Source organism: Notothenia rossii, assembly GCF_949606895.1.
Source record: "Notothenia rossii genome assembly, chromosome: 5".
Lineage (NCBI taxonomy): Eukaryota > Metazoa > Chordata > Actinopteri > Perciformes > Nototheniidae > Notothenia > Notothenia rossii.
In genome coordinates, this window is record NC_136903.1 from 55,000,022 (window position 1) to 55,017,811 (window position 17,790).

Here is a 17,790-nt window from a genome sequence, read left to right on the forward strand (position 1 = left end):
ATTTATTGAACATGTCAGTAAAAAAACATACAACAATAATAATAATATACTGTATATATATATATATTCTTTTTTTTCTCACTCAAAATAATAATTATAACAAAGTACAAAATAAAATAAAAAAATTCTCAAATAGTCTCTGTCATGTTCAACAGGGGCAAGAAGAAGCATAAAAACACTTTTCTGGTCCTGCCCCCTCTAGCCTACATTTTTCTTATAAATAAAAGATAAGGTCATCGTCATCAGCGACATGTTTGTCTTGTTAATTTGTTTGTTTTTTGACAACACAATCAGAAAGAAATTACTTTTACAATTACAAGAAATAACAAATGGGATTTTACAGGTCCTGTTCATAACCATTAATGATTTGGCTCCTAAATAATACTTTCAGTTCAGATAGACTTGCACAACATTTCAGTGCATCATTACAGTTATTCCACAGACTAACACCTTTTGATGAGATGCAATGAAGTTTGGCATTTGTTCGTACGGGTGGTTTTTGAAAATGCAGTTTCCTCTCAACATGTGCATGCTTTCTCTCCGTGTGAAAAGCATGCACATGTTAGAATGTTGCAGGCAAAACATTCCACCTTTGTTAACATATCACATAAAAGGAACATTTTCTGTCATCTCAGGCCTCAATAACATCCTGAAAACATTTTCAGAATGTTGCTTGAAGAATGTTCAATCTTCATTTGTTATCATGTAACATTGAGGGAACATGTTACGCCAACAACGACTTAGAATGTTGCAGGCAAAACGTTCCACCTTTGTTAACAGATACGGACCACTATTGCAGTAAGTGTGTTGTAACTTCCGGTTGTTGTTGTCACCTCCGGGTATCCTGTGTGCCTGTTCTTCTGCTGATAGCTTATTATCTTAACTTAATCGATCGTTTTAAAACTCTTGATCACGGCAACTGCCTTTCGTTGTAATCACATGTTACTACAGCTTAAGCACTCTCTCAATTTGGGCACTCTCTAAGAACTCTCCTTCTCTTAGCGACTGTAACTCCACAGTTGCCTACACTCTTTTCGGGTTTGCTAACGGTAGCTACTTGATATTCCCCACTCAGCGAGGCACCCACTGAGAAGCCAACTCTGGTTATTGGTAGCTCTATTATGAGACACGTGAATTTAGGGACCGAAGCCTCCACAGTCACATGCATTCCGGGGGCCAGAGCAAGCGACGTTGAGGCGCATCTTAAACTGCTGGCTAAAAATAAACGTAAATACAGTAGGATTGTTATTCACGTCGGTGGTAATGATGTTCGTTTACGCCAATCAGAGTACACCAAAGTTAATGTGGCGTCGGTGTGTAGATATGCTAAAACAATGTCGGACACCGTAATCTTCTCTGATCCCCTCCCCAATCTGATCAATGATGACATGTATAGCCGCATGTCATCATTTCAGCGCTGGTTGTCTTGGTGGTGCCCAGCAAACAATGTGGGCATCGTCAATAATTGGACAGCCTTCTGGGGAAAACCTGGTCTGATTAAGAGGGACGGCATTCATCCTACTTTGGAAGGTGCAAATCTCATTCGGCAAACATCTCAGGGCTTTGTGGACTTAATCCATGACAAACTGTCAGGCGATAGGAAACAAATTGGTGTGTAAAAATGTAAAACATGTAATTACTAAATGGGTGAAAATCGCTTGTATCCATAATGGGCAGCATTAATATGTACCCACATGACAGCTCATTGTTATTTTGTAATTCTACTCCACTAAAATTCAGAGGTTAACCTGGTATTTTTACTCCACTACATTTATTTTAGTTACTCTGCAGATTCTGATTAATGATGTGAAATATAAACAACCCTTAAAGCAGACTTTAGTTACACCTGAGTAAAATGTAGGGAAGGTGATTGTCAAGTGCCAACAATCAGGAGAGATATTTGATAGTTGGTGCTTGAGAAGACTAAACATTTATCTACAGATCTCTATAAAGTCATCCCTTTCATGCATGAATTATGAAAACGTCAGTCAGGATTTTTTTACCAAGTGTTTTTATTGCTCTTGGGGCATGAAAAACAAGATTTGAACTTTAGTTTTTTTTATCTAGTTTTTTAAAATAGATTTTTATATGTCCACTCAGGTGGACAGTATGCGTTCAGGGTTTGAACTGAAGAGATCTACATTTTGAAAAAATTATAAATAAAGATGTGCAAACTTAAAATGACATTATAATAACATAAGTATGTTGATTTACGGAAACCATGCCGCACCACCCTAATTGCGCCACTTAAGCACATAGGTGCGCCTCAGATGAGGCACCCCTCCGCAAGGTGTGGCCCCCTCCACAAGGTGAGGCCCCACACAGTCTGCATGATCTGCCTGTAGGGAGGGACGGCCCTGGGAACAACAGCAGCAGTACCAGTACGAATTGTAGTTGAAATATAGCCAGTGATGCATGACGTCCACTGTAGTGGACAGTTGGTTAACCATGATTTCCTGCAAACATAAAATCAATACTTTGATCATTTATGAATTATAATTCCTTCGTTGTTACTTGATGTCACCACATTTTTTATACCTGCAGGGGACGCTTTCCATAAAAGGATTGGCAAGATATAGATGGGTGACTTGGTCCATGTGGCTTTCGGTCGTCCATCTTGGTTTAGAGACATGTATCATGCACTTACACTGACTTGGCACTGAGTAACAGTGTATGGGAGGATTCAATAGGGTCCTATGTACTGGCTGATTGTGCAACTATGCAAAATAAAAAATGCATATACAAGAAAACACATTTTGAATAGCTGTCCACTGTAGTGACCTCTATGCATGAAAGGGATCATTACTCGTTATTATCTACTACTAGTTAATTAAAAACTGTATATAATTTCTATTTTGGACATCCCATTCAAGATTTTCAAAAGTCTATTGACATATCATATACGCAACTACGGTCTAGTTATGCAATGAGAGAAAAACTTGGGTCACAGGTTCCTCAACAGTGCCCTACAAGACATCTATCAATATGTGTATACCTCCACCATTAAACTGTCAAATTCTGCACATTTCTGTACTATCTACATACATAAGAGCATAATTAATGTGTATAATAACGGTTAAAATAAGTGCTTCAACATTGTTAACATTGCAGGAAAGCAATATATTAGACGTTAAGCACTTTGTCAGGCTTAATATTTATCTGTAGATAGATGTCCCCAAAGCTTTTTTCTTATTTGAAAGAAGACATTAACCTAAAGTATTCTTTAATGTGTTAATAAAGGTTAATTAGTTTGTCTGTTTTGCACATCCTCATATTATTATCTTTGTACATCCAGCACTGAACCGTTTTACTGTAGAGATCACTTACAGTATCTTCTTGATTTTGTATATTCTATATTTCTATCATTGACCTTCTACTTCCCCCCTATGAAAGTATATACTCTTAATATTTTTTTCATCAAATAACATTATTCAACAAAAATAATTCAATAACGTGCTTTAACCACTAGGCGGTGCACACAAGGTACACACAGCATACTAATAATAACTTTGTATGTGTGTATAACATCTGAAGATGTGTAGTTTTATTCATGTTTTTACATAATTTTACAGGATATTGCTGTACTATTTCTCAGGTTTTATTTCTACACATTAATATCCGATTTGTAAAACATCACAGACGGAAAGGCATATCCGTCATTTAATGGTAAGCTATTGAAATTGTGATTCCATATATATGTCTCCCATCACCCAAATCCCCTGACTATTCTCTCAACTCAGTATGTACATTCTTATATTCAAAGAAAATCCGTAATATCTTTAAAAACGTGCATCCGATCAGCGAGCTGAGGATCTTTCCTACGTCTGTTTCCGGTATTGTTCCTGTAATGAGAGTTCACATTTATGCTACATTGAAGGGTGGAATTGACTGCACATCTTCAGAAACATAATTTGCTTCAGATATAACTCATAGCAAATAAAGTATAAAAATGTAAGTAATACAAATATAAAACACTGTTATGTAATTTACGTTAGAATAAATAGAATGTTTTTGAACAATAGATCTACGTCACTTTTCAGCCCCGCCCACTTTTGGAGAAACCAACGCTGTCATTTGAACAAAAACAAGTTGTTTCTAAGAATTGAAGGGGAAAAACACAAAAGCATTGTACACAATTTAAACCTATCAATGTCGTTTAATTAACGATGGTAATCTGGTGTTTTTGAGTTGATGAGTGGAGATATCACTGTCAAATCCATCAACAGTAAGGAGAATACTTACTTCAGGGTGTACAATTCTCCGTTATCCAATGGGAATGGACGCTCACATTGCCTTTAAGAGCTGCCGACCTAAACGGGTGCGGTGCTTCCATGAGCGTCAAATACCGCCGCCGGTGGGAATACATTGCAATCAGTTGAAAGCTCTTTGCGTCCGTTTATGAAGCTGAAGGAGCCTCGGCGCGTCCCAACTGCACCCCACGGACACCCTGACCAAGCGTCGCTCCTGGACGCTTAGGAAGTGAGAGTGTGTTGTTCTCGAGTTGATTTCTATCAACACGTAATGTTTTATCGATATAGAGATGTACTACAGCAAAAGTATTCTCCGTCAGGACTTCCTGCAACAAAACCACGCCGTTATCTTGATTCTGATTGGCCAGAAGACATTATCAAAGATGTTCTATCGAGAAGACGATCACTACGTGCCAAAAGTTTTCAAAACCGTTTCTAGTCTTCGGCATTTCCAGACAAGTGACTACTGAAATCAATCTTAGTAACTGCTGTCTGTGCAATCTACTCCGCGCGATTTTGCTTACTTTAACATAATTTTTCATGGTGGGGTGTAGCCTACCCCAGCAATACCCTGGCGCTGCCACTGGTGGGATGTATGGGCGGGCCATTCTGCGCATGCGTTAAATGCGTTAAATATTTTAACGCAATTAATTAAACAAATTAATTATCGCCGTTAATGCGATAATTTTGACAGCATTAAATATTACACTAGATAGTAAGCTAGAATGCTTTTCAGCCATAAACCTTGAACAATTAAATTAAATGATTCTCTCTTCTAAACCATCAACGTGTATCTTAGAACCAATTCCAACTAAGCTGTTGAAGGAAGTTTTTCCATTAATTAGCACTTCTTTATTAAATATTATGAATATGTCTTTATTATCAGGCTATGTTCCACAATCATTCAAAGTAGCAGTGATAAAACCTCTTCTTAAAAAGCACAACCTCAATACAGAGGTTTTAGCCAACTATAGACCTATTTCTAATCTTCCGTTCCTCTCAAAGATTCTTAAGAAAGCAGTTGCAAAAAAGCTGTGTGATTACTTAAAAAAACAATGATTTATTTGAAGATTTTCAGTCTGGCTTTAGAACACATCATAGCACAGACACAATTCTGTTTAAAGTCACAAATGACATTCTAATAGCCTCAGACAAAGGACTTTTCTTTATTCTTGTCTTGCTCGATCTCAGTGCTGCATTTGATACTATCGACCATGACATCCTATTGGAAAGACTAGAGCACTTAGTTGGCATACAGGGAACTGCTTTAGGCTGGTTTAGGTCCTATCTATCTGAACACTCTCAGTTTGTACGCGTCAACGATAAATCTTCCATGCAAACCAAAGTTAGCCATGGAGTCCCACAGGGCTCAGTGCTCGGACCTATTTTGTTCACATTATATATGCTTCCGTTAGGCAATATTAGAAGAATAATTCTGTACGTTTTCATTGTTATGCGGATGATACTCAACTATATTTATCAATCAAGCCTGATAAAATTAATCATCTAAATAAAATTCAAGACTGCCTCAAGGACTTAAAAACGTGGATGACCTTAAACGTTTTGATGTTAAACACGACTAAAACTGAAGTTATTGTACTCGGCCCGAAGAATCTACGAAACAAATTATCTAAAGATATACTAACTATGGATGGCATTAATTTGGCCTCCAGTGAGACTGTAAGGAATCTTGGTGTTATATTTGATCAGGATTTATCCTTTAACGCCCACATAAAATCAATTTCAAGGACCGCCTACTTCCATATACGTAACATTGCAAAAATCAGGCATATCTTGCGTCAAAACAATGCAGAGAAACTAGTCCATGCATTTGTTACTTCAAGGCTGGATTATTGTAACTCCTTATTATCAGGGTGTACCAAGAAGTCAGTTAAGTCGCTTCAGCTGATTAAAAATGCTGCAGCTCATGTACTAACCAGAGTTAGGAAAAGGGACCACATTACTCCTGTTCTGGCTGCCTTACACTGGCTCCCTATAGAACACAGGATAGAATTTAAAATTCTTCTTCTCGCCCACAAAGCCCTTAATGGGCAGGCGCCCTTACCTTAAAGAACTCATTATACCCTACTGTCCTACTAGGGCATTGTGTTCCAAGAATGCAGGGTTGTTGGTTGTTCCTAGAGTCTCTAAAAGTGCAATGGGAGCCAGAGCCTTTTCTTATCAAGCTCCACATTTGTGGAATCAGCTTCCAGTTTGTGTTCGGGTGGCAGACACCCTATCCGTTTTTAAGAGTGCGCCTAAGACCTTCCTTTTTTGATAAAGCTTATAGTTGGGTCTGATTAGATTCAGCCCCTAGTTTTGCTGATATAGGCTTAGTTTGTCGGGGGACATCTTACTTTTTCCTTCTCTCTGCCTGTACCTGTGTACTCTCATGTTCCAATTTACCCAGCTTCCCCAAATGTCTTTCTTTTTGGTGTCTATATACGCCGGGATCCGGAGTCATGGATGATCCTGTTGCTGCGGTCCTGTGTCCTGGATCCCGAGCCCTGGATCTTGAGTCGTGGCTGTGCCTGTTGCTGTGGTCCTGGATGGATATCCTCGTGGATTCATCTTCCTATTATACACACATGCATTTCCAAACATTTGGACTACCTATGTTGCAAATGTGTTATCTTTTCAATTTACACACAGCATCTATTGCACGTCTGTCCGTCCTGGGAGAGGCATCCCTCCTCAGTTGCTCTCCCTGAAGTTTCTCCCATGTTCCCCTTTAAACTGTGGGTTTTCTCCGGAAGTTTTTCCTTGTACGGTGTGAGGGTCTAAGGACAGAGGGTGTCGTATTGTCATACTGATATTCTGTACAAACTGTGAAGTCCACTGAGACAAATGTAACATTTGTGATATTGGGCTATATAAATAAACATTGATTGATTGATTGATTGATTGATTGATTGATTGATTGATTGATTGATTGATATCACATTAAAGGACATTTTATAAAAAAACGTTCTGTCATCTCAGGTAGGCTTGGGCGGTATGACGGTATTACGGTATACCAGGGTATTTCGAAATACCGTCGGTATGATTTTCAATACCGTGACGTCACAGACTGTGCGCCAAATCACAGATGCGTTTCATTCTATTACACTGACACGGAGTTTTGATAGGGACGACATTGGTTGTAATGCACAGCACGCGCCAGCAGAGGGCAGGGGAGGGCAGTCCGTCTTTCCCGCTCTCAGAGCTCAGCACAGAGCTGAGCTGAGCAAGATGGCGGCAGCATTTGCCGGCCCCGAACTCGGACAACTAGTAAAAAAGAAAAATTCCTCTGCGCCTCGTCGCCAGTGACTTCATCCAGCACAACGAGAGACAGAGGCACTTCTTTGGGAATGTTTAAGACGGGGTGAGTGAGTGTTGACATTTTTTAATCCTATGCAACTGGTTGATGGTTTTGTAGTGGAGGTCGGACGGTTTTAAAAACGAAAGCATTAACGTGCTAAACATTCACGCGAGTAATCCAATGAATCAAATGGAAATAAGGTTTTTAACACATGCACGGAATAATATTACCAAACTAGTTAGTGAATATAGCAAACTTTATTCAATAAGTCAAGTATTTACTCCCGGAAAATGTTTATGTATGATGATATATTGTTAACTTAGCTCACATTGGAAACAACGTCGGACATCTACAAACGCGTCCTGTATCCGATCTCAAAATGTGCCATTTGCACAATGTGTCATGTATGCAGCCCTTGTTTTGCACTTGCGCGTATGTCGCGGCACTTTGCGAGCCTCTACCTGCTCGGGCTGCATTTTACACCGAACATATAATATACCGTTCGAAACATCTATTTGCGGCCGAACACCACCTCGCTCAAGTCAACCCAAGTCATACCGTCATATACCGTATACCACGGTATGATGTCAGCAAGGTATGACGGTATGAAAAAAATGATACCGCCCAAGCCTAATCTCAGGCCTTAATAACATCCTCAAAACATCCTCTGAATGTTGCAGTTAAAACGTTATGTCTTAGTTAACCTTAAAGCTTATAGGAACATTATTTGAAATAATAAACATCCTAAAAAAGTTATTTGAACATCAGATTAAAACGTTTCTTTAAAACCTTATAGGGACTTGTAGGTATGTTAGCCAAAGTTGTGAGAACGTTCCCCGCTAGCTGGGAAGGAGAATACTTAGGGCTGAAACGGGTGTAAAATGATCCGTTATCCAATGGGAATAGCCTTTAACTACCGCCGACATGGACCGATGCGGTGCTTCCCTGAGCATCAAATACCGCCGACGATGAGAATACATTGCAATCAGTTGAAAGCTCTTTGCGTCAGTTTATGAAGCTAAAGGAGATTCGGTGCGTCACAACTGCATGCCATACCCTGACCAAGTGTCGCTCGTAAGACTACGTCCATTGTGTAAGATTTAAACTTTTATTTCTTCACTCTTTACACACTATGGCCAAAGGAGGTCAGAAAGGTTCAACATGGAAACCAACTAAGCTTCTTTTAAGGTGTGCTACACTACATCTGAAATTAAAATACCAGATTAATTATTTTTCTTAATAGAGAGAAAGGAAGACAATCATTTAAACGGCACATATAATTATTTGCGTCGTCATTCCATGCCTCATTTTTCCCCCCCCATTACAATGTGACTACATGGTGTTCTTAACTTAACAATTAGTGTGCAATTATATTGCCTGCTCCCGAAATTGTCACGTAAAACTCGCTTTCTGAGTCACACTTTGTTTTGACATTTGGAAAAATCAGGACCTATGACCATCGAACACACACACACACACACACACACACACACACACATACACATACACACACACACACACACACACAGACACACACACACACACACACACACACACACACAACTTTTATTTTGATAGGAAGGGTTTAATTCCAGGTTGCGCTACTTGTTGCAGGTTCATTAGAAAGGGGGTTGGGCTTCTCAAGTATTTAAATATCCACAAACTAGTTGTGCTTCCAGTGTGCTGCTGACTGCCTGACAGCGCGCATTTTTCTGTACATCAACGAATCTAGGAAGGAAGCTTTTTGGAAAGATGACATATTCAGCTCCAGAATCTGGTAAGAGCATTAGAGTCTCCTGTTACTTGCATTTATTAGATTTCTTTATAATGGTATTGAGTTTGGTTGCAAAACATAGTTTGACAGTCAGCCAACACCTAAAATAACATCAGCTCAAATTAAGAGGAAATATGTATACAATCTTAATATGGACTTCTAACTGTAAATGTAATGATTGAATGAACAACTTAGCTTTGTTTCCCAAAGCTCTTTAAGCTGTTTTCCAGTTCTCAGACTCGAAAATGACATTCCCAGAACAAATTACCATAACTTCACTTCTAAAAGGGGAAAATGAATAATCTTTTTTCTCAAAGCAATGATAAACCTGTGAGTTGGATGTAGAAGAGTCAGAATCATTATAGATTATTTTTATTTTTAAGTAAATTCAGATTGAACATAGTAAAACATTTTTAATTAAAACTGCGGTCACAGACGTGCACGCAGTTGTGGGCGGTCGTCCAGGCGTGAAGCGGACACGTGCGAGTCCTCCGAAATAAACCTTTCGTAATTTCTCAAATGTTCACGTCCCGGACTCCTCGGTCCTCCGGCAGCGGCCCAGCAAGGGATGTGGGCGCGCCGCCTCGAAGGAAAACAAATTTCTCCAAAGGCTCATCGAGGATCGATTATCGCGGAGGCTGTCTGGAGGAGCAGTAACCGTGGCGTGTGATGCAGTGGGTTGTGCAGACTTTCGGCCCTTTTCCGTTTGTTTACTCAATAAACGCATCTCCTCTGGATATTAGGTTATGTGTGTTTTTAATACAACTGCTTTAATTGTGAGCCGACATTTACAGTGAGCAGAACAGTGTGTATAATATATATCACTCAATAATATAAGTAACAGGCCGACATTACAAATTTTATTTGTGTGCTTTAGTATATATCTATAAATAGACAGTTGATATTTTTCATGAAACCAAATAGTGCTTTAAATCATAACATATACATGGGCTGTAGCCTGATATATATGATATGCTTTAAGAGCTGTATTTGTGTATTATGGAGTGTATATGTGTCTGTTGTAATTGCATGTGCCGCCAGCAGAGGGAGCTGCTGGACTAACACTCAACATCATTGCCAGCAGTGTGTTTGAGTGTGTATGTGAGTGTGTGTATGTGAGTGTGTGTGTGTGTGTGTGTGTGTGTGTGTGTGTGTGTGTGTGTGTGTGTGTGTGTGTGTGTGTGTGTGTGTGTGTGTGTGTGTGTGTGTGTGTGTGTGTGTGTGTGTGTGTGTGTGTGTGTGAGAGAGAGAGAGAGAGAGAAAAAAAGAGAGAGAGAGAGAGAGAGAGAGAGAGAGAGAGAGAGAGAGAGATGATGTGGAAGGCAGAGTAGCTTATCTGACATCTAAATGTTGGAAAATGGTACATTCTAGCCTGTGAGCTCCCCGTTCGAGCGACTGACTATTCCTTCGCAATGTAGCATCGCATTGGATATGGGCTGAACTTGTCCCGGAATGGAATTTTCCCAGCCATTTCCCTAGGAGGCCTTTGCAAAAATGTGCAGAAAATGCCTAATTATTGTGTCCGTCCAAACAAAAAACATTGGTTATAGTGAAAACCACCATCGAATGATGGGATAGTAGACTAAAAGCTTTAGGAATCCAAACCATAACATATAATAAGTACCCTGTATCAAGATTGATGCAAAACAAGCTAAATGTGCCTTTTATAGAGCGATTTCGCAAAAAAACACTTCTAGGGTAATTTGGGTGGATTTGACCTATCTCTGGCCCCCCTTGATTGATTTTGATGATTGACATATCTCTTTTTAACCGCTAGAGCCAATAGAATCGAGGGGAAGTTCCACATACACACACACGTTTGTTACCAAATAAGGAGTGAGAGTGACGCGTAGCCAAAACAGGAAGCTGTCATACACTCTGGAACCTATCATTAGCAGCTAATATGAAAACTCAGTTTTTGACATAAAAATGTAATTATGGATTATCAATAATTTTTTCAAAATGACAGACACATTGGATTGACCTATGGATTAACCTTCAGCCACGTTTTTCTCGTTTTAATGCCATTGAACACAACTTTTGATCAAAATAACAGCAAAAGGTGAGCATATCTCCGTGTTTTGCTACCTAAAGCTACATTGTGTGTTGTCTGTATTTGCTTCCCCTGTCGCGAGTTCTGATCGCTCAATGATGATATTTATACTTCTATAATCTGCGGAATCTCAGCTTGTTAGCTAAGCTTGTTTGTGCAGATCCGATAAGTATATCCATCAATTTATACCTAGAGTTCTGTGCTAAGTGCGTTAGCATGTTTTCGCTCAGGGCTCATTTAGACCCTTCTTGTGAGACTTGTGTTTTGTTTCGGTAAAAATGTTTCATATCATCAGTTAGCTGAGTTTCCTCCCGTTAGGATGGTATGACACATTCATAGTCTTTTAAATATTAAGAAGCCCTGAGACACAGTGTCGTGAAAAAAATAAAATAAAGCCCCGCCGGCGGGGTCTTTGGGGCTTAACAGGTTAAGAAAGACGATGTTTTTTGTACAAATGAAACTGTTCAGCCGCTTTCATTTAATGCCTTAGGGAAATTCACTAGCGACTCAATGCTTAATTTGGCGATGATAATCACATATTAAATGTATGCACTGACAGGATGTATACAGTCTGTTTAATAAAGCATGTTAGTGAAAACAGCTGCACACTGCTGTAAATATGCTTATAATGCAGGTTTTCTGAGTCTCTTAAATTCAGGCTTAAAATATTATTGTCTAAAATGTTCCTAAATAAGATTGTATAAGTCTATTGTCTATTATATGAACTAAAAACAAAACAAAATGGTTCTTTAAAATGAAATGTTTTTTTTGTTGCTTACTATTGTATTGTATAGTGTACATGTTCACACATTTTTCACTTCAATATTCTGCAAGTATGACCACAAAATACAAATAATTATTTTAATGGTGGGCTAGGTAAGTTTGAGAAACCGGCTCGAGATACACTTTTTGTTATATTCCATGGAATGCTCTTAACATCCCGATAGCAATGAATATCTTCAGTGCTTTGACAAAAAATCCATAAAAAAATGTCATCTGTGGAAGCCGTAGTACTGTAAAAAGCACGACCAATCATTTTAGCCAGCCCGGCTAAAATAACTGGATGGCCTACTTGCCTGTCAGCCTTCCATCTGTGCACAAACTTATCTCGTGCCCTCATTGGTCATGTGCGCGTTCGTGTGTGTTGGAGGAGGGGCTCTGTAAGGAAGTGGCAGAGTTATATCATGCTAATTTTCAGGGTCATATATATATTTAGTGACATGTCTCCATGCTTTAATGTTCAAAAAGCTCTTTATTTTTCTCATACTGCCTGTGCTGCAGCACCTCTTTTCACCCTCTGTCTGAAACTAGAGCCCAGTCTGCTCTGATTGGTTAGCTTGTCGGCTCTGTTGTGATTGGTCAACCGCTTAGAGATGTCCCGTCCCTTATCCTATCACTTACAATGTGTTGGAACACTAGCCAATAGAAGTGTGAGTGTTACAGAGTGATGTTACTATGTCGCAGAAGTAAACAAAATACTCCTATGAGGGCGTTTCAGGATTAAAAGATTTCTCAAATATTAGCGTCTGCTACGTATGTTTTTTATAGCAGTTCATCTCCGAAATTGTTACTAAAGCACCACGCCCAAAGAGCTTGAGTTGGTGCCAAAACATGACTAAAGCTATGTCTGAGATTTGAAGAAGTAAATCAGGTCTTAAATCAACTACACACAAACAGTTTGTAAACTGCAGTAAAGCACAGGAGGAAAAAAACGTTCTCGAAGAGCAAGTCAGAATTTGTTCCCATGAAACCAGCCAAGTATTAAAATACATTCTACAGAATTTCAAAGAGGGTTGGTAAAGAAAATGAAAATTCATTTCATGTTCAAGTAAGACCCTCTGTAACTGCCTATAATGTTTGAACCTATATTAATAAATCACATCAATCGTGTGCAAAACTTATTCTAGGTATTTTATGAATGTATTATTTAATACTTTTCCAACGTCTTTTGGGACCACTATGAGCAATCATAAAAACGGCACTAATCTTACATTTTTAATCTGAATAAAGACGGTCGCAATTTTTTCGCCTTGTTCATGTTTGTTTTATTTTTCCTCTCAGTTTTTAAGGGAGTGGACCTCCACCCTAGGAACAACAACTTCCTCCACCACACCAGTGAGATCTCTGTGGATCAGCTGATCGTGAGGCGAGGTCAACCCTTCAAACTGACCCTGAATGTGGCGCAGCCTTTTCGCCCTAAGCTGCACCAGCTGCACATCACTGCAAAGACAGGTTGGGCTTATTTTAAATTATTTGTTTTAAATATGTCTGTGCTTAAAGGCACTTTTATTTTGAAAACATGCCTCTTCCTGAGCTTCCAGTACGGATACAGTTACTCTATATGGGCACTTTTTTGAAGAAGAAACATGACCCATCCTGAGCTTCCTTAATGATACTGTAACTCCATGGGTCCAGTATTTAGAAGGGGTGTGGGGTTGGGGGGATTGATACAAAATGAAACTCTCTGATCGCTATAATACAGGAGGTTATTCCATAATACGGGAGGTTATTCCATAATAAGGAGTGTGATAAGAAAAGGTACTTTGGCCTAACTGTGTGATTTTGTGTTTGGGTGTGTCTGCACTAATGAGCTAATGTCAATCAGCTGTGTCTGTCTGGCAAGATCTACGGTTTATGGTGACACTGACTGTTGCTGGGGCAAGTCCAATAGATAATGCATTGAGATAAATCTATGAAAATTTGCTCCTCCTTAGTGTGATTTTAGTGTGTGTAGTGTCAAAGATGGCCATGGCAGCAGGTCACACAAAGTGTAATGTCTTTCTGGGCTTCAGAAAAGTCTTGTTAAATTTATAATGTTGTTTTTTTAGACAGGTGTACAGAGTTTTAGGGAACTTTTCAGCCAGATGTTTTTAATCCAGTTGATATCATGAAGACATCTATGTGATGCCCACAGATTTGCCTACTTTTGAAATCTGAAATTATGTATGGAATTGTAAGATTCTTCTTTTTTCAGAAGATTTGGATTCTCCCCTGCACTGTAGCTGATGACACCCCGACTACTTATTGACAAACAGCGCAAGATCTTCTTTATAAGAATGCCGAATCATATGGCCACAAAATAGGGTATTTTTCGTAGCATGTGCACCATTACGTTAACTTAATTGGCTCCTCTGCAGGAGAAATTCCAACGGAGAAACAGGGGACGCTTTCACTCTTCGGCGTCCCAGATGTGGTGACCCGCTCCCGTTCAGCGATAGCAGTATGGAAGGCGGATCTGCACAAGGACTCCTCCTTGCAAACTCTGGTCCTCTACCTCACCCCACCGGCTGTCACCCCTGTGGGGGAGTGGATCCTGACTGTGAAACTCGGGGGGGAGGAGATGCTGCTGGGGAAGCTGGTGGTGCTCTACAACCCCTGGTGTCCCGGTAGGTGCTTCATCTATCTGGTCAAAGGGAAGATACTTTAAAGTCTTTAATAGATACCAGTTTTTAAAAATAATCAAGTAGGCCTACAGTTATACTATAGTTACTACACATAATACAATACAAACTGAAAATAATTTAATTGATTTAAAAATGATGGTATTGTTTCTGCATAAAAGATAGTCTGCTCCACTGCGTAACAACTGCTGAATAGCGGCAACAGCAACCACCTAAAATTAAAGCAGCACTGAACGAGGTTTTCTGTGACTGTCCAAGTCTGTTCACAGTTTATTTTCCACTAACCTAGCTAAGTCCTTAAACACTGCCAGAGCCCATACCGTGTTCCTGTTCATGTTTACTTCCTGTCTTCCTTCTTCTGCTGTTTCCTTCAGTGTTTACTTCCCGTCCGTCTTCTTCTGCTGTTCCCGTTGTCACTACCCGATCCGTCCCCCTGCCCGATCTGTACTGCGCATGTGCGAGATGGTCCACCATATTGGAGAACTCCGGACGGCAACCCAAGAAGGACACTTGACACAGTGGCTTTTGGCAAAGCTGAAAAATAAAACTCGAAAGAGATGAGTTATTGTTATTACAACGTGACTTCACTATTATTTAACAACTCTTTTTATTGGGTTCTTTTATTTGGGGTTAAGTACATTGTCAGAATACGTGAGAAATGAATTTAACTTCTGTTAGACAGCTATCATACTGAATAAATATTTACTGTGAATGTATGCAAAAATGTATGGCATATGGCTGTCTAACATAAGTTAAATCTATTTCTCACTTATTCTGACAATGTACTTAACCCCAAATAAAAGAACCCAATAAAAAGAGTTAAATAATAGTGAGGTCACGTTGTAATAACAATAACTCATCTCCCTCGAGTTTTATTTTTCAGCTTTGCCAAAAGCCACTGTGTCAAGTGCCCTTCTTGGGTTGCTGTCTGGAGTTCTCCAATATGGCGGACCATCTCACACAAGCGCAGTACAGATCGGGCAGGGGGACAGATCGGGTAGTGACGCCCGTTAGTGTTTACTTCCCGTCCGTCTTCTTCTGCTGTTCCGTTAGTGTTTACTTCCTGTCTGTCTTCTTCTGCTGTTCCGTTAGTATTTACTTCCTGTCTATCGTTTCTTCTATATATTTTTCTGACGTTCAAAGCTCTGTCTTTTCTTTTCTCCCTTGATACTCCTTAGCAAGGGTCATTATTTTGCTTAGCAGCTGTGTGCTATCGAGTATTAACAAAACATTATTTATTTATTTATTTTGGTGACAAAAATAGTTTGTTGTATCAGTTGTCAACTGCGTAAAAAGGAAGAAAATAATACTTGAATCACTATGCAAGAAATAATGTACACCAGTAGGCTAATGTGGAATGTATATCCTGCTTTACAAATTGTTTCTCAAGTAAAAGTACATCAGAAGGACTAAAGATAATAAAAAGGGGGAAAAGGGTTTTTACAGTTAAATCTGTCCTCTTTTGCCAGAAAGTAAGAATGCTAAAGTAAGATTTTGAATACAGGACATGTTATCATATCATTTGAATACTTGTAAACCCATACCATCAAATCCAAATAAAAAGTCTGTCTTCCTGTGTGTCTGTCTGTGTGTCTGTCTGTCTGTCTGTCTGTCTGTCTGTCTGTCTGTCTGTCTGTCTGTCTGTCTGTCTGTCTGTGTGTGTGTGTGTGTGTGTGTGTGTGTGTGTGTGTCTGTCTGTCTGTCTGTCTGTCTGTCTGTCTGTCTGTCTGTCTGTCTGTCTGTCTGTCTGTCTGTCTGTCTGTCTGTCTGTCTGTTTGTTTGTTTGTTTGTTATTCTGTCTGTCTGTCTGTGTGTAGATGACTGGGTGTATCTGAAGGATGAGAATGAGATAAAGGAGTATGTGATGAATGAACAAGGAGTCATCTACAGAGGTAGTCAAAGATATATCTCCCCTGGAGCCTGGGACTTTGGACAGGTACACGCACACACACACACACACACACACACACACACACACACACACACACACACACACACACACACACACACACACACACACACACACACACACACACACACACACACACACACACACACACACACACACACACACACACACACACACACACACAGTGTTTTGAAACATTTGTTTATATACTTTTTAGAATTCAAGTTCCCAATACTCTTTTTTTAATATCACAGATATATTTTGCAGATGACATTTTAGTGAATGAACTTTAAGTTTGAATGATCTACTGTAAAGCAAACTGCAAATGATGTATCTTTTAAAGTTTAAATAATTCAAATATATTATATATTTCAATTCCAAATTCTCTCCCTTCTTCCAGTTTGAGGACAACATGGTGGAAATTTGTTTATTGATTTTGGACCTTAACCTCAAACACGAGAAAGACCCTGCTGACGATGTCTCCGCTCGCTGTAACCCCATCTACGTCAGCCGCGTGGTCAGCGCCATGGTATGATATATATTTGTATTTCTTACGCACGGGTTCCTAAACCTTTTTATAGCAGCTAAGCCTTTGTTGGCTGACAATTCAGACTGTTGTGTGCCAAAAATCCAGAAATGATGCAAGTCAGTGAAACCACTTAATGCAGAAAGTAAAAACATTCTATCGCTAAATGACGGGATTGTAAGTGTTTGCATGTGTTACGGCCACAGCCTCTACTCCGCTGTACTCGTGCTGAGACCTGCAACATGAAAAAAATACACACAACAACAGTACTTAGCAAGGACATTTATTATTATTGAGCCGTTTTCTTACAAAAAGAAAAAGGTCTGGAGGACTGGCCAAAAAGAACAAAAGGAAGGAGGGAGCCCGAGCCAGCCACACCAGGGGCCGTAGGACCAAGAGCTCCCCCCCCTAACCAAAAGCCAGGCGTAAACTCTATGGAAACAAAGAAAGCCGCGAAAACTGAACTACCAGGTCCTCCAGGCTAAACATAAACACATCTACACCACACAGTATAGCTCAAGCCCCAGTACATAAACAAGGGTCTTCACAGGAGAGTGTCTCCCGGCGTCAGAAAAG

The 17,790-nt window shown here is 39.6% G+C and overlaps 1 protein-coding gene across 1 annotated transcript in view; it reads left to right on the forward strand.

The window, feature by feature from the left end:
- The first annotated feature begins 9,240 nt into the window (after positions 1 to 9,240).
- Positions 9,241 to 17,790, forward strand: part of LOC307038843 (protein-glutamine gamma-glutamyltransferase 5-like) — a 21,890-nt gene continuing 13,340 nt past the window's right edge. Inside the window, 6 exon segments of the mRNA XM_079680519.1 lie at positions 9,241 to 9,328; positions 13,440 to 13,610; positions 14,516 to 14,764; positions 16,597 to 16,715; positions 17,089 to 17,217; positions 17,300 to 17,333. Coding sequence (XP_079536645.1) covers positions 9,304 to 9,328; positions 13,440 to 13,610; positions 14,516 to 14,764; positions 16,597 to 16,715; positions 17,089 to 17,217; positions 17,300 to 17,333 — 727 coding nt within the window. The 5' untranslated portion in view covers positions 9,241 to 9,303.